The sequence below is a fragment of the Pygoscelis adeliae genome, unplaced genomic scaffold (assembly GCF_000699105.1).
Source record: "Pygoscelis adeliae isolate BGI_AS28 unplaced genomic scaffold, ASM69910v1 Scaffold84, whole genome shotgun sequence".
In the NCBI taxonomy this organism is placed as follows: domain Eukaryota; kingdom Metazoa; phylum Chordata; class Aves; order Sphenisciformes; family Spheniscidae; genus Pygoscelis; species Pygoscelis adeliae.
The window spans coordinates 1,333,284-1,355,522 of NW_008824754.1; the positions used below are offsets into that span (position 1 = coordinate 1,333,284).

Here is a 22,239-nt window from a genome sequence, read left to right on the forward strand (position 1 = left end):
GAAGAAGTTAGTCGCACCTCTGGTACTCCATGGCGGAGCGGGTAACACCCTGGAGGGACTGCAGCCCGTGGAGGGCCCATGCTGGAGCAGAAGAAACAAGTAAGAAGGAAGGAGCAGTGGAAGAAAAGAGTGAGGAACAAGGAGCAGCAGAGAGAAACTGCCACGCCCTGAGCCCGACTCCGCCCCCCTGCGCCACCCTCGCCTCACCGGAGGGACTGGCTGTGACCAGCGATGGTAACTAGGGGCAGGAGAGGTGTCTGGAGTGAAGCCGAGCCTGGGAAAGAGGTGTTTTCCCTCAGTGTTAGTTCAACTGTTTGTCTTCTTTGTTTCTCGATACTTAACTCGATGATAAAATGTTTATGTCAATTGGCAGTAGAGTTAAATTCCCCAAGTCCAGTCTGCTTTGCCTGCAACACACCGCTTCTTCTGAAATTTCACTGTAAAACAGATATTTGTTCAGTATCTTTTATATATTCATCCTATTTTCTGGTAAATCTATAAATCGCGTATTAGAGGTGAGACTGCAACAGCAGAAGAAAGTAAAACAAGGTCTTCGGTTATAAAAGAAAATGTTGACTTGAGTAGCAGAGGCAACAAAGAGAAAATGGAAGCAGTACTGCAGCCACAAGGAAAGTTAAGTTATTGTGTAAAAACAGAAACACGTAAAGTAGCAACTGATTATTGTTCATAGAGGAGCTTTCCACTGAGAGGGACAGCTACATCTTCTTCTGCTAACATATAGTCTGCTAAGATGCTATTGCTGTCAATCTCTTAATTCTTAGAAACAGCATCTACCAAAAAATTTCAAAACACAAAATCAACGCAACATGGCACCACAGGTTTGTAGAATAATGAAACTGTGTAAAGGGACTGAACTTGAGATGAGTACTAACAGTGCCATAAAAGCAGCTCTATTATATGTCATCGCTTAAGTAAAGAAAACGCCTGGGGCCACTATAAGTCTGAGAAACACAAACAACATGACTGGAGGGTACAGCAAAACTGACAGTCTTTCAAAGAACTCGTACAGGACCTTAAAAATACACCTCATTTAAATAAAAATTGTAAGTCCAGAAAAAAAATGAAGGCAATTCCTGTCAAGAAATAGTCAAGGGAAGAGCATCCTTGTGAACTTGACAGAATTAGATTAAGGCTGCAAATAGGTATGTATAATCTAAAAAGACAGACTTAAGAAGTTAGACTAAAAACAAAAAGAAGAAATGTAAAAAAAAATTCTTTGATGTTATGAACGATGCTGAGAAACACTTCAAATCAGGAAACTGATATTTGCCTGTTTTTCAACAAATATTTTGCTATTTTTAACATGGGAATATTTTTCAATTTCATGCCAGGGGCAGGCAAGCAGATTTTATACACTGATACAACTGTGTGGCAATTTCATCATCTATAGTATAATCTCCCTAGAGGAGAGATAGAAGCCCTACTGCCTAAAACTCTTTGTATAAACTTAGACTAAGCACTAAAATACATACTGTAGGCAGTACTCACATTCTGGCAGATGGGAAACATGACCTATGAGGTCTTTCCTCATCTTTACATTTTAACATTCTGTCATCTCTAAACAGTGTTGTTTTGGCTAGAATTGGATGCAGAAACACTGAGTAAAAAATTATCTTAAACTGAATTAAAATAGATGGGGGCAATTTTAACAGTGACTTATCTAGCAGCAAGCAAGATGGCATTTTTACCGATGAGGCAGTCACAAAAAGTAACACAAGGCACCACTTAGAAATATGATCATTCTTAGATTATAGAATATCTTTTAGTTACTGATTTCAAGACATATTTTCTGCTGTGTAAGACACAACAATCTAGGATGCTACTATTCATATACATCAACAACAGTGACCCGGACAGGGCTAGGAGAGTTCTGCGCTTTCTGGATTTTCTGTGTGAATGTGTATAACTAGAAGCCACTTATTGCACAAAATGAAACAACCTTCCTTGTACACAGAGACAACATTGACCTTTCACTGTCACTGTATTGAACAACGAATGTAACAATCACAAAAACATAAAACCTAAAAACTGTCAGAACTGATCTACCAAGATTGAGAAGACGGGTTGCAAATCAATTAGAGGAACTTCAAATGTCACAACAACCTTTCATGCATTACGTGATCCCCCGAAACACTGGAACATTAAGTGGTTCATAAGGTCAAGGCAGCCTCTTCCTGTAATAATAATAACAACAACAACAATAATATTAAGCAGCTCCTGGATGTCTGTCTCTGGTATGATGGTGTTTTGTTTCTCTGTTTTTAATGGAAAAGCTCCAGGAAAGGGCTTTCAGAAACAAGCTTTGATTACTGTTAGGAAGGAAAAAGAAAACATTTCCTGACAAAGAATTAGCAGTGGAAGTTATGCACTATACATCAGGTGATAGGAGAGAACACCTGGAAAAGGACTAAGCATAGCATCTAGAAACACAAAAGGAGCTGGCTGCTTAAGGCAGGATGTAGGTAGAATACAGGCATCGGAATCCAAGAATGCAGTCCTCAAAATATTCAGCTTTAGGAACTTAGATTTCCTTTGTGCCTGTACAACAGTGCTTCAACCTCAAAAAATAACTCAGCATCTATCTCATGCAACTGACATTCAGACACGAGGCAGCCTTTACCAAAGAACCCTTTGGACAGATCCAGTCTCCTCCTACCCTGGCTTTTTAGGCACCAATTCCACCCTCCAAATGAAATGGATAATTTTCAACATATCCCCCTCATCCAGTAAATCATGATGCCTGACAGAAATATAATCTTTACCATTCTCAGCCTGTTGTAAATCCTGACTTTCGCCATAGGACGTCTGGGGAAAATTAACACCTAATCTGATGGTCCTTTCCAAAAGCTAACCAACTTCACTGGCAGGTGCACCAATTCTGAGCACTAACATATAAAAACCCCACTGCAGACCTGACCCTGATACTAAATAAATGTTTGGTTGGGAGGACAAGAAATGGGAACATCGTGTGCTTCAGAGGAACGGGAGAAAAATGACATAGAAAATATTACAGCAAGAAGAACGCAGAATCTGCAGGAGGCACCAGGTTTTTTAGGGCAGCGGTAACAAGGAGAAATCAAGAGACTCCAAAATTAAAGTCAGTCCATCCTTCACATGCTACTATATGCTTTGTGACACACTTTGAAATGTTTTCTTCAATTATAGCATAAACTCTTTACTCATACACAAACATGGGCCCAAGCATCTTTTGCTATCAGCCCATCTGGTATTGAAGGCACTTAGATTTGCTCACTTATTAGCTCAATACTGAGCTGATATAGTTAGTACCTAAATAATTCTCCAGACTGTTGGTAATATACTTAACAGTTCAGATACATGCCTCTTCTGCACGATATCAGTGTACTTTCATTTAAAGATACCCCATCAAATTTATATTTCACATGAAATTAAGATACATGGAAGAAAGCAAGATACTATTTTCTTTCCTCTCCAGCATGGCTTACCTAACCAGGTCACCAAAAGCATCATCCTGCATCTGCTACTGCATATGGGAGAATAAATATTTCCAGTGCATGACACTAATATAAGTAAAATGTTTTTCAAAATATTTGAAAGTAAAATATGATTAAATTTAGTAATGCATATTGATGTAAACATAGATCAGTCAACTTAATTGTTTTATTTTATACACAATATACAGTATCATATTACTGTATGTCATTTGGTGATTGGTGATAAGCACTAATACCCATATGTTCAATTTATATTCATTAAATACAGTTGATAAATATTCCTTCATTTAAAAGCTATATCTCAATTACATAATTTTCTGGAAATAAGAATCACATGTAATGTAGCTATCTCTTTTCTTTGTCATTAAAGTAATGATAAAATTGAAATTTTGGCACTATCTTTTAACTCCAGATATATAGAACTATGCATTTTCTCCCCAGAAATCACCAGCTTTTCTTAAAGGCTGTTCTTTCCCACTCACCAGTTCATCAGTAAGAAACACAGAACACCTATGGTCAGAGGTCTGAGTTCATTCAGCTCAACAGAGAAGTTCAGTTCAAGCCATTTCTGCCCCCCCAAAAGAAGATTAACTCTCAGATTTTAAATTTTAAAAATATGCCTTATTTCAGAGATATGTTACAGTTCTCCTTACCAGGACAAAAGAATCAAATGAATCTTGTTCCCGATTCTCAATAGCTGAAATTGTTTTCAACCAGAAGAGATAGCTTGAAATATCAGACATTTCAGAATGCTTCATACCGAAAGCTGCAAGATTAGTCGGACTGAGGTGAGACAGACTTGCAAAAGGAGGACTTTGGCTGTGTTACATAAAGTTCTTAATTAGATCCTCGGTACAAATTGCTATCCTAAGAATAAAAAGTTAATCAAAAAGCCTCATTGGAAAGATAGGAGGGTGAGATTAGAGCTGAGACAGCTGTTTCACTTTGGGATAATCGTGCAACTGCCTAACTCGATGGTGTTCCACTATTCAGAAGTGAAAATACATGTATGAAAATTAAAATGTTCCTTTTGTGTTACTTAGGACTAAATTGTTCACAGCTGGTTTTTCTCAGTGGAGCTCAGATCTCCCTATATTTATATTCCAATGCAGCAAGCACCTAACTCTCAGACCCCCTTAAAATCACAGCCAGAATATGTTCACGAAAAGAGGGAAAATTTGAAAGATGCCGCATACAGAATTGGCATTAGAAAAAGTCTTGCAAGGACATTTGCCGACAAACCATAAGAATCAACCTACAAAAATTTGTTTAATGTGACTAAATCCAAGAAAACTACCCTAACAACCACAAGATAGTGATGGATGATTTTTTATCTCTCCCAAAGGATGCTATTCCAGCCTCCATCGCTTAAAGGGATGTTGTACAACTGAGATCTCTCTTTACCCGTTCAGGTTTCTTTTCCCTGCACTTATGGGTGGCGTTATCATACTGCAGAAATGACAGGACTTCCATCCGTCAGCGGACAGGCACGTTTGTTTTACCCATGGTAAAATCCAAAGCCAACAGAAATCTTGAAGATTTCAGTAAGGTCAAGATTTAGCGACAACGTCTTTTTGGGAGGAGGGTACAGCGTACATGCGGGCTGTCTGCTCAGACAATTCACGCAAAGGCTGACTTTACACAGGTTTTCTGGAACTAGATGTCAACCTTTGCCAAAGAAGCTCTAAAGCAAATCCGAATGTCAGAGTTGCTAGGCAGTCATAGTGAAATGGAAATAGCAGGTATGAAGGATGAAATACTGGAAATAACTTTTATATTCCCCAGTTCCTCACCTTCTCATAAAAATGGATTTCCAAAAGGAAGTAGGAAGTAATTATTTGTGGAGAGGAAGAAGGGGTGAAAGAGATTGAAAACTACATCGTACTAGGGATGAGGGTAGGAAACAAGTGGCCTTAAACAGTATGTTCTTCCCTGTGTATTAAACTTCTTTTTGTCTACTAGTAACAATTCATTTTAGGACTCCAAATACTCATGGTCAAGATTAACTGAAAAACAATGTCAGAAGGACCAAAAATATTTGAAAAATCAAGTAAAGTTTAGCAACTAATACTGATAAAAAAAGAAAATAAAGAAGAAACATTAAAAAATCCTAAAGTTTTGCCTGGTTTAGAACAAAGTATTTTATTTTAAAAAAACATGAAAGCCTTTCACAATGTAGCATAAGTACATTTTTGATGACCAGTTTCTTAAAAAAATTGATATAAAATTTTTCAAAGAAAAAAAAGGTAAACAGCCTAAGGTAAAAACTGTATTTTTTTTTTCTGAGCAAAGCAATTTCTGAAAACACCCAGAGAATACTTTGCAACAAAACTCGTGTAGTTTTGCAGAGTAGAGGTGAGGAAAGGGAGATTGAGAGCTGCTTCTCCCCCCCACCCCTGCACCTACTATTGCTTTGGTTAATGAGAAAATTCTACACTAATTAAATGTTGCAAAAATACTTCAGTATGAACTAAACTGCAATATCCCTGCAAAGCATATTTCAGAAAATACCTTATTTGGCCAAATGAACATGTTGATTTAGCGGAAATTCTGAAATATATGAACTGTATATATTTATATATGTAATTTTCCTTCCCTTTAAGACTCCTTCCATAAGCATTCAGTACATTATTTAGTATAATGGCTTGAACAGACCTTGAGTTTCACCCAGTACAGTTGTTTGTATCATCTCACAACATGATCAGTACCATTTGCTTCTCAGAAAAGTGGAAGACTTAAAAGTGGGAGCACAAATAATTAGCCAATTCTTCATCAATTTGACTAGCTAATGATTAAATCATTATATTTTAGGACATAAAATGGACCACTTATTGTGAAAATTGTGACAGCTAGTTTGTTTGTTGTATTTCTTAATGAGCTCATAAAATAAAGTTTAATTTACAGAGTACCTTGTTCTGTAAATTTGAGAGATCCAAAAGGACTGTGATAGACTGTCGTGGTTTAACCCCAGCCAGCAACTGAGCACCACCCAGCCGCTCGCTCACTCCCCCCTGGTGGGATGGGGGAGAGAATGGGAAGAGTAAAAGTGAGAAAACTCGTGGGTTGAGACAAAAACAGTTTCATAATTGAAAGAAAATAAAGTAAAATAGTAATAGTAGTAGTAGTAGTAGTAATAATAATAATAATAACAACAACAATAATAATAATAATAGAATATACAAATCAAGTGATGCACAATGCAATTGCTCACCACCCGCCGACCGATGCCCAGCCAGTCCCCGAGCAGCGGCCCCCCCGGCCAGCTTTCCCCAGTTTATGTACTGAGCATGACGTCCCATGGTATGGAATGTCCCTTTGGCCAGTTGGGGTCAGCTGTCCTGGCTGTGCCCCCTCCCAGTTTCTTGTGCCCCTCCAGCCTTCTCAGTCGGTAGAGCGTGGGATCCTTGACTGGTGTAAGCACTGCTTAGCAACAACTAAAACATCGGTGTGTGATCAACATTGTTCTCATCCTAAACCCAAAACACAGCCCTGTACCAGCTACTAGGAGGAAAATTAACTCTATCTCTGCCAAAACCAGGACACAGACATGGCTAGGCCCATCAGCCAAGCTGGTGGCATCTCTGTGAAAACATGTTTAATAAGGGACAGAAAATGCCGAGGAGGAGAGAGTGAGGGAACAAGAGGACCAGAGCAGTAGAAGGTACTGCGTGGCAGAGAAGGTACACCCCCAAGGAGACTGCAGCTGATGGATAAGCCCAATGCTGAAGCAGGTACTCCCCCAGAGGGACCGCGGCATGGAGGACCCCCACTGGTGAGGAGGACACGAGCGAGAAGGAAGGAGCAGTGGAACAAAAGCATGAGAAGGAAGGAGCAGCAGAAAGAAACCGCTACGTCCTGCCCCCAACCTCCTGCACCACCTGTCACCTCACCAACGGGACTGAGTGTAACCCGCAGTGATAACAGGAGGGAAGAGAGGCGTCTGGAGTGAAGCTGAGCCCGGGAAGGCGGGAGGAGATTTTTTTTCCCTAACTCTTTTTTGTTTCTCAGTACCCAACTCAGTAATTAAATGTTTACACTAATTGGCAATAAATTAAGTTAAATTCCCCAAATTGAGTGTGTTTTGCCTGTGACAGTAATTGGTGAGCAACCTCCCTATTTTTATTTCGGTTCATGAGCTTTCTTGCTCCCGTTTTTCCCCTGCCCTGCTGCAGGGGCAGTGAGCGAGCAGTTGTGTGGGTGCTTGGCTGCCAGCTGGGGCCAACTCACCACAACTTGATCTACCATACCTCCCATTAAAGCACATTTCAGGAGACTTCCATCATATTTAAAAAAGATCTTACAGAATACCTAAAGCTTTCCCAAGTATCTCTGAAAAACCACTACAGACATGTAATACCTCAGGTGAAGACAGTGATGACAAAACATGAATAAAGAACTCATGAGGAATAGAGATCAAAGTATCACAAAAGCTGATGCAACTACATCAAATAAAAGCTCATACAGTTTATACACAAAGGCGCAACTGTCCCAGGTACCCCCTTACGTTTTATAGGAAAAATAGCATGCCAGGTTCCTTTGTGCCTTATATGTGTAATGCCATTTATACTACATATTTATTTCTATGAAAACAAGTACTGCTATCAATCAAGTAAATGTTAAATAATTCAACCAGTAAGATGACTTTTTATAATTTGATATAACAGATCAGCTGGGAATAACCCACTATGTCTCCAGCAGAGAATTTTAGAAATTACTTAACTGTACCTCACCCTTTTACATGTCTCCAACTGGATTACTGCCTTCCTATGAAACATTAAAATGTTTAATTTTTAAAATAAATTTTAGTAGAGAATAGCTTCTATAAAGCTTTGTTGGAGTTTTGCCAATGGGTTGTTTACAAACCTCTAACACATTAAGAACAAATGACTGAGATAACTGAGTGTTTTATGTTAGAAGTGAAGTATTTTACATTAGAAGAATAAGAACAATATAGCCATGCAATTTTACATACAGGTGTATTTATTTATGGTTGTAGAAATGCATGTGCTGTTTAAGTCTGAAGGACTTTGGTGGTTGTTCTTATTGAATTTTCAATAAAAGGGAAGTAAGAATAATATAGCAATTGCTAAGTCCCAGCCCAAAACTCTTGCATCACAATGGCTGAACTTTTGTATCCAATAATCAGCAGCAGTAATACTGCTTTATGATACTTTCAGATCAACTGAAATCCTCCTTCACTAACTTTTCCCCCTAGTGCTGCAGTAGTTAAAGATCAGTCATTGCAGCAATTAAAATTGACTTCTGTGGCCTTTGAACTCCTTTGGTGGATTGAATCTGAGTGCAAGATGTCTAGAAAAATATAATTTTCTTTCCTCCTCTCGTCTGCCAATTTTGTTACTGTCGTTTCAAGATAAATTAAAAATTATTAATAAATACAGGAGTAGCATTTTCTGTGCATTTGATATATTCAACTTTGAAAACATCCTGATTTTTTTTTTTTTAAATCCTGGCAATTTACATATCAGATGGCTTTTTTAAGGATTTTTCTTCTTTTTCTTTACTTTTACATAGAAATGGAAAAGACAATAGCATGAATAAAAGAAACATCTAATCAGTCAATCTAATTGCAGGTTAGACTACTACTTTGCTCCCAGTTCATCAGCATACTTAACTTTTGGGTCGACTTCAGCATTCAAAGTATTGCCAGTAACACCAAGTCCCACTAATGTGGACTGTTTCAGTGTGCTTAGGGAACAGCGTTAAGCACTGTGCCGAAATGTTTTCACTTTCCTCTCTACTGGCATGGCTTCTTATTGAACTTCTGTTTTAAAGATGTCTCTGAAGAAAAATATATTTTAAGACGTTTCAGCTATCTTAAATGACTTTTTGTCATTGTTTTGTTCTTACATTTTCAGTATTTTCCCCTCTTATTCCAACTTTACCAATTTAGTAGTACGAGAACTGGTTAAACAGTGTAGTCCAGCTCTGCACAACATCCCAGCAATGAGGTCAGCTCAAACTGCTGAAGCGACCATCCTGTATTGACAGAAAGCCTCGAAGAAGTAGTGCTGGTTGAGTAATTGCTTTGTACCTCCAAGCCAGTATGTCCATCACCCCAAGAGAACAGCCCTTCCTTTAGCTGATGCTCATTCACTCATTCTCATAGAGTGAATAAGCTGATGCAAACTGACCCACTTCAGCAAAGACCTCACTACCCACTGCAAAGCCTTCTGCAGTAACAGGAAGAACCACTAACTTTGAAAAGATGGAAATCTTGTCAACATACACAGCGCTGTGGATCCAGGAAGTCACTGAGATTCCCAGCAAGGGGACTGGGCTTGGTGCCACACCTCCATGGTGGCCACAAGCAGCAAAGGTCCTTGAAGGTCCAATGGAGAACAGATTACAGATACTCTTCCACACAGATGGATTAGCCAAAACCCAGTATAAACCAGCTAAAAATTAGAGTACTTCAACAAATAGTGCAGGTTGGCCCAGTCTAGCTGTTGCCTACAGGACTAAACTATGATAAAGAGGTTGAAAAAGCAAAGCTCCCCCTCTGTTTTATGTACAATCTGCAAAATGTTTGTTAACCTCCCTGCCTCAGCCTTCCCAGTCTGAAATCGAATGAACATTGACCTAACTCACAATTGTATTAGAGAACAAAAGAATCATATAGGTGTTCCTTCTGAGGCGCTTTAAGAAATGTCAAGACGTCAGGCAGTAATCAGACATCTGGAGAAAACAGGATCAATTTTGCTTTGATCACCTTTCCTGCCCCTGGTTATTTGTGAACACCAACAAATGCTTCAGATTGCAAAAAGAATTTCCTTCATCTTTGCAGTTTTATTATTGGTATTATTATTAATAAAGCCCAAAACAAGCTCCTTTGGCCCTCATCCCCCTGACACCAAATATTTCTGATGTGGCAATTCTGTTCCCTTTTGCATTTTGCTGTTTTGTCAGATTTGCTGAACCCCCAAGTGCAAGAGGTAACATGATGAAATAGAAACTGGCAGAAAGTACATTAAAGTTATTATCACCTGAGGACAAATCCTGGCAAGTGAACCACAAGAAAAAAAGACTTCCATCTGGAAATAAGACAAAGAGCATACAGGTAAACCCAGTAATTCCACTACTGTTTTGGCAGCCATTCAAAACTGTGAAAATACAGATGAGGTATGAAAAAAAAATATGCAGAAGTAATGGGGCTCTTCAAAAAGAAGACAGAAAGGGGCAAAGTTGAGAGGAAAACAGGTACTAAATTTCCCCAGTACCAAAACATGTTTTGAAAGGGCATTACATAAAATGAGCAAAAGGCAACCTTTTGGTTAGACATGACAAGGGCTACCATCAGAAGAAACAAGACCCAAGAATTATGAATCTTAAGAGCTTTTTAGGTTTTGGCCATTCAGCAAAATATTTCTGCAATTCTGCATTTTCATCCACTACAAAGAGCTGATTCATTCCTTTCTGTATTCTCCATATGATTAAAATAATGTTTTATTTCTTGGTACATTGACTAGTTTAGCTGATAGACAGCAACAAATGCTTAAAACCAAAACAACTAGGAATGATAACCTCAATTTTCAGCACAAATTATTTAGAGAGTAATGTATGAGTTCCAAGTTTGTGCTGACTCCATAGACTTAAATGCGTCTCAGTAAAAACAGAAGATCTACTGAGAATACTGCCATGACAACTCAACTACAAAAGGCAGTATTTTTGCAGATTTATGCCCACAGAAGTGATCAGATTGCTACCACTTTTATACTTGCAATGGCTGAGCAAGATAATAACTGCCCCAGAGGCAACTGCAGTATATCATGACTCTGCTTACTACATAGGGTACATCTACATGTGGTACATTACAGAAAAAGTATGTTATAGTCAAATCAAACTGCAACAAACTGGTATTGCCCCTCCTCATATTTCTGTACGATTTCACTTCTTTAAAATCATTAAAGATTTAAATAATAATGATTAAAAAGTATAATAATAATCATAGCAACCTATAAATGTTTTCAAAGTTGTTGAAAATCCTATAGGCCAGGTTTTTCAGAAATACCCAATGATTAATGTGTTCAATGGATGCCTAGCTAAGTGAGCATTTCCAAAAATTAGGCTCCTTGAAAGTATGAAGATGTGGCACCCTCTTCTCCCATCACTTTCTAACCTCCTCCCCAAATTTTGCGTGACTACATCTCTAGCCAGTTGTTACTGGGTTATCCACCTGCAGGCAAGTTCTACCCATAACCCTGACAGTGTTATTCTGCTCTGAACATGCAATGCTAAAAAGTGGTTCCTGAAAAATTAAATCAATGGACACTGAGGATATACAGTTGTCAATAACTGAATGAATATCATTACTGCAAAAGTTTTCATGTATTTCATATACAAATGCATACACATTAGCAGGATGAATAGCCAGAAAAATATTAATAAGCTGCAGTGGAACCTGGATTTCATTCACACATTTTATGGATTCTCATGTTAAACACTTTGGTTTTACTTCAATATATGTGTTAGGAAGAAGTGCAGAGGAATGTACCGTACTCTCTCCAGTTCTGAAGTCAGGAGCTATGTGCTAAGTTCTGATAAGTCAGGGATGTACATGTCTAATGAGGAAAACTGATGATGATCAAGCTGCTTAGATATTTTATTTTTAAATAACTCCATATCCTAGGAATTAAAAAAAAAAAAAATCCTTGCTTTGCCCATCATTAGAAAACGTGACCTGAATATCTGTCCTGCTTTGGTTTGTGCATAGCTGCATAAAACATTATCATTTAGCTATAAATGTATTAAAACATTACATGTATTAAAACATGAAAGTATAAAGGTCTTGTACACTATAAATGTGCATACTCAATGTTACCCTTTTTCCATTTTTACACACACAATTAAGAAATGGAAAAGAATTTGCGTCATAGGAGTGAGATATTTTACCGATAGAGCAGAAAGAAAGCTAAGAAAACTGCTGCAGAGAGCCAGAGTCGTATTAATGGAAGATATATATTTCAGTACTACATCGTGTAAGTTTTAATAACTGTGGTTGGTTGGTTGGTTGGTTGGGGGTGTGTGTGTTGTTTTGTTTTTTAAACTATGTCTTACTAACATTGCACAAAAAAGTTGTGTTTGAGAAGTAAACTGTTGGAAAATTAAACAATAGAGGTGTGTCTTTTCTACAGGCTTAAAGCATTTGCCTCTAAATTTATGCTTGAGCAAGCCGGTGGTGTACAAAGGCCAAAGACCTTTCAGAACACAGTAGCAAATGTGACAGCATCTGCCCCAGAGAGAATGTGAGACCAGGGCTCTGATTTTTTTGCTGCCTTCTTATTGAATACCTAGATAAGAAGTTTTGGTTCTTCTTGCAAAATGTCATTTGCCTGTTTGACTCTGTCTGCCTGACTGCAGTCTCACAGAGCTAAATGCAGTTACTATAACTGACCTGTGACAAGTGACTTCTATACTCATGACTGCAAGATGGACAGATTTTGAGAGAACCCAGATGTGTCTGCTGAACAGAAAGTGAGAACAGAAAGGGAAAGGGAACAAGGTGTCCCCGACACTCTCCATTTCCTATGTGAAACTTTATTCTTTCTGAGTTCTTAGAGGTAGCAAAGAGCTTGATACAAGTTTCTGCACTTAGCACAGGGAGGCCCCCAAGCACTATTGTTTTGTCAAAACCAAAACGCACACATCAGATCGCATGTTAAGTGTGGCTACCCTTGAAAGAAGCAGCTGTGTGCTATCTTCTGGGACACGTCCCTTGAAACATGCTTCTGCTCTCAGCCTTGTGCTGGTGCTAGAAGCTGTGCTAGTGGCCATCAACGTGGGCCACGAAATAAGTCTCTCAAACACCTTTTTTTTTTTTGGTTTAACTTTCTGGCATATCAGTTCTCTGAGCTCAGTACGCAATCACACAAAGCAGCACAATAAAGGAAGCAAAAAGTGGAGGGCCAGGACCCCACTCCTCTGGCAGCCACTCTTAAGTGGAGCACAGCTGCATTTCTCCTTCACAAAGCTGTCAAAACCACATATTTTACAAAATGGACCCTACAGAATGAAAAAAAAGTGCAAACAGAGCTTAGACCTTACTCACATTTTCAATAAATATTTAATGTGCTCAGCTATCAGGTGAGTGATGATTGCAACACAAAAACTTGGACAAACCAGCACATGGATAAATAGCAAAAGTTTCTGTGATCATGTATGCAACGAATATCAGTTCAGTGCAGAGGAAGTGTTTATCAGAATTTAAAAGAAAAACAAATGTAAACAAGGACTCTTAAAAGCCTCTGTTCAACTGTTTTCAGCTGCTCTATGATGCTCTGTTTCACCGTTTTCAGCTGCTCTACAATGTCAGTAACTAGAAGCCTATGGCACTACTCCATTCTGCTCTCATTTGAGATGCATAATGAAAATCATTTGTCTGATGTTCTGTTTGACCAATTATATGAGCAATTTCAGCTGCTGAAGTAACCTGCTTCTCCTTGTACAAATACTTAATCAGAAAGGTAAAACTCCATATTAAAAGTACAATATATCTAAAACAAAACCAGATGTTATTTTGCTAAATTGGATTTTGTACTGCATTCATAGCTGGCTCCTGTGACTTAAAAGAAAGCTTATACAAGCATTGGAATTTACAAAAAGGATTATTTTGTTTGTTTTTCTGATGTTCATTTTAGATATTACAGAACCTGTATTTTGTATACATAAAGAAGTCCTTTTTGATCCCTGTATTTCTAACTCTCAAAACAATGGGAGTTTTTGAAATTAGGTGACCATTGAGCCAATTCATCTGGCTAACTGCAGTAATTTATAAAAAAAAAAACTTATAAAAAAAGGTAAATGAATATATGTTATTTAATTTAGAAACTCCATTGTAACAATCTATGGCTTATTTCAAACCAAACACAGTTCTTAAAAGCAAAGTAATTTAATCCACAATTTCTTTTTGTTTTTTTTTTTTGCTTTATTTTTATTATCCTTTATCCAAAAGCTACATGCAGACGTGAGGAAACAGCTAAATTGGCAAGCTCTGTAAATCCTGTCATTACTACAACTAGAAACTCCCTTTAGGTTTTTTTGCAGGGAACTCTGACATTTCCACAGTTAATTCAAATACCCTAGAACAGTAGAGGTAGCCATTTCCAAAATAGAAATCAATTTTCAGGTTGTGTCTTCAAGTCATGCCAAAATAGTTGAGACAAATGCTATCTCAGTCTTAGCCATTGCTCAGCATCCAGCTATAAGTTGTCATGCATCATCCTTCCCTTATTTTGTTTTGATTAGACCAAAACCATCTTGTTGAGTTGCTGTAAAGGTTTTGCATCTTTGAATGCCTAATTTAAATGTAGTGGAACATTAGACGGAGAGCACAACCAGGGTTATCAAGTCTTATTCCTGTCATCTTAAGCAAGCCATAAGGCAGCCTTTTTTTTTTTCCCCTTTAGTCCATAAAGCATCCAGTCCATCAATCCTGTTGACACGCCACAAAACAGTTCCAGCAACCTATAACCTCACGAGTCAGTGTAAGAGACAGGAAGAGTAAAATACTATTGTGTGTCGTGTGCCATCAGAGTAATACTGGGCAGATCAAAGACTTTCCTGTGCTGTAAGTTCCTGTAAGGAGCTTGTTAGGTGAAAATGCCTGAATATTCCTAGGAGTGGATTACATGGCAGACTACAGAAAAAGTGAAGAAGAAGAAAAAAAAAAAAAGGTTTTGAATCCCTAAGGGCTCTGCCAGTCTGGTCCTAGGGAAATGCCCTTCTGTTCTCAAATATGATGAAGAGTTTATCCATGGGTGAATACACATGCCAAGTATTAGAGAAATTTATCAATAGCAGGAGGACTATCAGAGCACTTGTGCAGTTTTGGCCAATTACCAATGCTATAGACAATCCCCTTCCAAATTCTACAATTCCCTTCCCATGCCCCCTTTCATCCCCCCCTGAAAATCCCAGAAGCCAAATTACATGTCAAGGGGAGAAAATGTTCTTGGCTTCTTGAGGCATCTAGGAGGAGAAACTTTGAAACATGGGATTAATTAAATGCAAATCTAAATATGGTGCAACAAATCATGCAAATTAAGCATTAACATATTTATGACTGAACAATCAGCAGGAGCCAAAATGTGTGTAGATAAACTATAAATCATTACAATCATTGCTTGGTACAGTACGTAGCATATATTTATCCTTTCCTGTATTTAAATGAAAATATATAGAACGTCTTGCACACAACTACTTTCACGATCTGTGTAACCATGCCTATTTCTTAACTGTCTTTGCTGCCACGTAAAATTATGTATTATCAAAAATATTAACACTGATGAAAGACCTCATACATTAATCGAAGGAGACAGAATATTATATGACAAAAGAAAAGACTATCCACTCTTCTTTTACTCCCAATGGCCTTTGCAAAGCAATGCTACATTATCAATCCAGGCAGAGGTGGCTGCACGACCTCTTGAGACACGGAGGAAAATCTGGAACGAATGACACATCCCCAGGTTCCCGAGCCTGCAGAGCACAAAGCCTCGCAACTAGTACTGGGGTTTTCTTTTTCTTTTTCCTTTTTTTTTAAAAAAAAAACAACCCTGTATGTTATAAATAAAGTCCAAATGTGTCTCAGCATGTTTAGTTTCTGGTCTTTTCATGACATACCATGTCCATCTTTCAAATCGGAATCACGTGAACAGCCATTACACTAAAGAAACTGTATTTCTGAACAAACATTATGCAACATTTCATGTTACTTCTGACCAGGAACATTGCCTACATCACTAATGAGATTGCTGACCTCAATGCAGGGGACTCAAAGGCTAATCTTTGACCTCCTTTTTATGCCAAACATAACCTAAATGCTATGAATTCAGCATTAACAATGCTTTCCTGGTTTTGGTAGAAGAAACAGGTTAAACATGAATGTAAAAGCATAATGTTGTCTAAAGCAGCTGTCCTGGGAGAGTGTCAGATATGAATGTCACCCAGAATGCTGTAGACTTCTCGAAGTCCTCTGTCAGTCAGTGGGACTGGATACAGGAATCGTTAGAACAATATTACTCATCTTGCAAAAGAACACGCTAAAAGCTTTTGTATTTCTGCTTTGAAACATTGTCAGCAATCTGTGTAGCTGTCACTTAAAAGATGTACAAGTGAGTTTACTTCTATAAATGCAGCATGATGATCCACCCAAGGCAAGATGCTGAATTAAGATACACCTTCCTAAAACTTAGGAGCTATCGCCTAAATCCACTGATAAGAGCATACCAGCCTGAGAATGGGATATGAACTTCTTTCTCCATTAAAAATTGCACAGTTACTCCTCTCTGTTTAATCCTTCTTAAAAGTGTCAGAGTTACATCATATCTTCAACTCTTGACTCATGACCTCTAGCTTTTAATAGCCTTGAAGATTAAAAAAAAAAAAGAAGTTTAAAAGCCAAATAAACAGCATTATTTGGCTTTCCTTTAACTGCTATTTTCCTGGAACTTGAATATACTAAATTAGAGTGAAAAGATCTCCCTTAGCTAACTAAAGTAGCTCAACGTACCTCCATTGCTGGGAGTGACTCAGCAGAAGAATGGCCACTTGCATGCGGGAATCTGTGAAGCTGAAAGGAGTAATCTAAGCTTTCAAAAACACAACCAATGACAAATCATTTCTTTATACTGTTAGGAGAGCCAGTATACCTTGGAATAGACCTTCTCCTTTAGTACTATAGCAGAATGCCTTGAAGCTAGCTCTCACCTCATCTCACCGTGCAAAGAGCTCTCAAATGATGTACTGAAATTTCCAAACCAGCGCCAAAGGCCTTCAAAGACAAAAGATCCTTCTCAGCTCACGCTTCAGAATTTGGCTGCTCACTGCCTTTTTTAAGTCATGCCACATCTATAAATTAGGGTTTAGCTCACAAGCCTCTGTACCAGGTAACAAAACAGCTCAGTGATGCTATGTCTTTTTGAATGACACTGACTGCAAAAAACCCTTTTTTCTGATATTGCTGGAAAAAAACAACCAACAAAAAAAGTCATTGAAGGTGACATCGACAGTAAACTATTCAAAAACGTGAAAATTTACACTTCTATGTAAGTTTTCAAACAAAACACATGTATGCATTTTTGCAGATGACACATCCAGGATACTACCTGATATGAGATGTTTTTCCCTGAGAACATTTCAAAACAGAAGGGCCAAAAATGTAATAGCAAATAGAGCTAGCTTAATTAAAGTGGAGTCCAATATTGTCTTCTAAACAACAGAGATGTTGTTCTAAGCAGCCAAAGATGGGAATCCACTTCTACCTTCTTACTTCCTCTTTAACAGAACAATATTGAGTTCTAGGAATCTGAAAACATGCAGTTACACACATATTGGAAAGGTGTTTAGAGGAGGCCCTCTTTCATATAAACTCCAGAGGTAAAAATTATACCTTGGACTTCTTAAAACAAGCAGAGCGGCTTGATCTCTGCAACTTCTTCAACCTATAATCAGGGTAATGCCGCCTGCTCTCCCTCCATCCCTTCTGCACAAAGAATAGCTGTTCATTGCACACCTTCAGCTACACGTTAGCATATCTTTCTAATCTGACTAATCAGTAGATTATATGTGACAGCAGTCTATATGTGACAAGACGGAAAGGATATCCAGTATAACAGACCACATCCAATGTTAGAATGTCCCATGGAAAACTGCAGGTCACTTCCTTGACTCTGTGTCGTCCCCGTCCCCCCCCCCCAAATTTCGCTCAGAGCTTTCACAGTTAGCATAACACTGGGGCCTTCGATATGAAATCTCTGAATGAATGACACAAATTATGACTCCATGATGCTAACAGTGAGAGAGCTAGCCAGTGCACTGCAGAGAAACAATAAATATTTCCAGGCAACAGGGACATATAAAACTTGCCTATTAACTTACTTCTGTTTTTTTCTTTTCTTTTTTCATGTAAATAAAGGGAAGAGAACTGTAAATGACTTTGTCAAAAAGGACTGGAAATAAAAGAAATTAGGTCTTGGAATCAAATTTCCATCTAAACTTGACTTCAACTCACTTTCAAAATTAAGAGGGTTTTTTTTTTGTAATTCCAAACAAATTTCTGTTTGGATATATAGTGAGCATTTTTCTACACATAACTCAACATGAAACTATGAGCAAACACAAACATACAAGCTAGCAAAGCAGAATTTCTAAGACAGTTAAAATACTAATAACACCAGAGTGCTATTCTTTGCTCTGACATACTAAAAAAGAAGGAACTGGTAAAGAAAATGGAGCCATGACCTCAGCAATAAAAATCAATATTTTTATCAGGATCAGGATGACCAAGTGTACGTTAGTAACAGCTGTCTCGTAGACACTCTAGGAATTAAGAACCTGTGCATTAAATTTGGTACTATAGTACTAATCAAGAGGCAGTTTTTCCAAGGCATTGTGTCTTTCCTATGCTTGAAGAAGGTAGTCTCTCCCAAAAATGGCAAGCAGAAGAAAAATCTGCTCGGAACTTTACAGAAAAAAAACTCCACCTTTGAAGCTGTCACTAGCTTATTTATTATCACAGTTACACATAAGATGGAAATTTCAAATAAATTTTCCTTTTTTTTTTAGGCCAGCAAATATAACCGTTTCACTACTGCTCCTTATTTTGGCAAGAAAGACAACAGTTTTCCCAGTCAACGTAGCCCTCAAAAAACATCACTGACTTCAACTTGTATCCCCAAAGTAAGGGCAATTATTAAGGGCAGCTGTATTCCCATATTGCATCTATGTAATATAATTGATAAAATGATTGTCAAAGTGTATGTACATACAACACCATACATACACATACACACATACACACACACACACACACACACATCTACATACATGCTCTTTCCTTTCTTCCCATAGCTTGCACAATGCTTATTTTACACAGAGGAAAAAAGAGAGATTATTATTGGAAACAAACTATCTCACAACTCTATGACATAAAATCCACCAGGTATTTGCCAAAGTATGTACATCAGTCCACCCCTAGGCACAGAAGATCAGTTTGATTGATGGTAGATTGATTCATTATAGGCAGAACCCAGGAAAGGGACTTTCCTAAACAGAATAAGGTAGTTGGCAATAAGAACGTACAGTAAAGGAAGTTTACAGTGCAGAGTTTAAAGTTAAATATAAATAATACATACACCTGAACAATTTCACATTATCTAAACATAAGTGGATGTGATTACAAAGGCATTGAAAATACTGAAGTAACTTTATAATGCATCTGTAACTTAGATACTGAAGTAGTCTTTGAAGTGGCCTTTAATTCTTTTTTTTTTCTAATTACTCCTTCATTTTCTTTTTATGAATTCTGTACCTTTGAAAACCAAGGAACTCTTTCCTCTACAGTATTTTTTTTCCTTCAAGCTTTTTTCAAAACAAAATTTTTCAGAGCCTAATAAAATGTTTAGAGCTTTTTATAATGAAAATTAGAACACAGCCTAGTTCTATGTTTTATATATTATTTTAACATTGACTTTATTCTGGCATAAATAGTCATATGTGCTTTCTATGTGACAGAAAATATATAACATATACTGTAGTCCCATGCAACATTTTGGTCACTGCAAATATATCAGAAAGCTTAGTTTTTCCACCTGATAATAGATCTGAGGCAGAAAATTAAGCTTTTTATATATAGCAAAATCACTTTCAGTCAACAGAGCATCACTTTTTTAGACCATAAGACAAGATAAAGTACAGCTACGCTATCTGACAATCCTTTGCCTTATTGCTTTTCTGTTCAGTGAAAATATATTAAAACCATTTCCATCAAAGAATTGATCTAATCTCTAGAGAGGGTGCACATGTTCAGTGTGGACTAAGGCTAGTTAAACTCTAGTGTATGCTATTTCAGTAAGTAAACATATATCTCAAAAACCTATTTCAACATTAATTCTGCTTTTTTAGTGTGAAATTATGACGAAAGGATTTAATGTTGACATAATACAAAGCTTTTGAATGAGTTTAAAGTTTTCTAAGGGAGAAATGAAAACATGCATCAGTGGAGGAAGTGTTCGTGGTTTTTAATATTAACCATCATATGAGTGTCACTGTGATTTCTGTTTCAGAGTGCTGGGTTATCAGGTGTGTAATCATTCTCAGTCTAATTGCTTACAAGTAACTGCACACATCCTAGAGCCTGGTTGGTTTATACTTTAAAATACACTGCCTTGCCATTAAATAAAAATCTATAGATTTGCAAAAGCTAAAGAGCTATTTCATATTTATTAAAGATTTCAATTACATTTGAAGTTCAAAAGGGGAAAAACAGGTCACGCTTTCTCTTACCAATAAATGTAAAACACCCCTCCCATGTTCTCCATTTAAAATATCCTTATTAATAATAATTATTATTCATGCAATATTTGAAAACAAACTGTTTACAGAAGCAGGCAAAATCCATTACAGGGCGGGGGATAAACACATCCTTTCTTCACACAACACGATGGAATACAAAGTCTATAGAACTTGGAGGTAGAAACCAAAACATTTTAACAAGAAAACCCTTCCAGGAGGACCCCACAATTTCCACAGGCCACAGAGAATCAATATTCAAACAACAGACATTATCAACCAACAGCTCGTCCTTGCATATAATTTTTCCAGAAGGCACCACTAAACACAAATCAAGACACAGCATGAAAAGTTGCCGACACCACCAAACCTCACTTTCTTTCCCTGGAGCATCCTCTAAGTCGCTTGGAGAGTGAAGAATTGGCTCACCTGCACCGGGGGGGACCAGCCGTGGGCACAGGCGCACTCTGACCACCACTCCCCCGGGCTGCCCTGTGGCTTGGCCTGGGATTTAAGGGGGCTCTTCCGCACAGTGTCCCACAGAGGGACAATCTTGCTCCTGCTTTGGCTGGCACCCCCAGGTCCCCAGGAGGGAAGCGCCTGAGAGCTATACTGGAGCCCGGGAGGATGCTGGTGCCAACGACAGGCGCAGTGGGCATCCCTCGCTATGGAAGGCACGCTCCTGCCGGCGTCCGACCCCTCGGACCCCCTGCCGCAGCTGTGCTGCTTGGGAAGGTGTGCGTGCATGGCACACCCAGGGCTTCCTTTGGCCAGTTTGCATGAAAGTGCTTCTCCTCCCAGACGTGAGGTCCTTTGCCGGGGCCTCTCCAGCCCCCTTGGCAGCAGCTAGCGGCAGGGCATGGCGGGGGGGGGGGGGAACTGGCCAGCAGCTCTGTGTCAATACCGGACTCCACTCGCGCAGCGACTTGACAGCATCCCCGCTGCAGGCAGAAGCAATCAATGCTCTGCGTGGCTGGGACGCGCGCCTGCATCCCTTTCTGGATGACAAACCTCGGGAGAAGAAAACAAAACAAAACAAAAACACTCTTGCCATTTTCAGGAAGATTTAGTCTTTTTCTAGCTGGCCCTGACACAGCGTGCAGGCACCCTGCTGAAGCAGATTTACATGTACAAGCTTCACAGGCAAAGTGCTTCCTTGTGGAAATAGCCTCTAGACAAAGTACTGAAAAAGATACCTCTTTGCCGATGATCAAAACAGACGCGGGAGTGTTTTTTTCCCCTGCATGCCTGAAAAGACCTTGTCAACAGGATTGCATGAGAAGATGCAAATGGCACGTTCAGGAAGAATGTTATCTGCCCTAAATGCTAAACCGTAGCATAAACTTTGGTATGTACTAATGTACACAAACATAATGGAAAGAGAACAAGAGGCTGAATTTAAAAATAAAGCCACCTAGAAAAGATCTGTGCAAGAAAT

The 22,239-nt window shown here is 38.4% G+C and overlaps 1 protein-coding gene across 2 annotated transcripts in view; it reads right to left on the reverse strand.

The window, feature by feature from the left end:
- The window catches only part of DLG2 (discs, large homolog 2 (Drosophila)), a 671,422-nt gene that overhangs the window by 429,665 nt on the left and 219,518 nt on the right, over positions 1–22,239 (reverse strand). The window contains exon 1 of one of the 2 annotated variants that reach the window (XM_009323460.1): positions 21,231–21,548. The exons of the other annotated variant lie outside the window; for it this stretch is intronic. Coding sequence (XP_009321735.1) covers positions 21,231–21,548 — 318 coding nt within the window. Of the gene's footprint in view, positions 1–21,230; positions 21,549–22,239 lie in introns of those variants that run through there. 2 annotated transcript variants of the gene reach the window in all.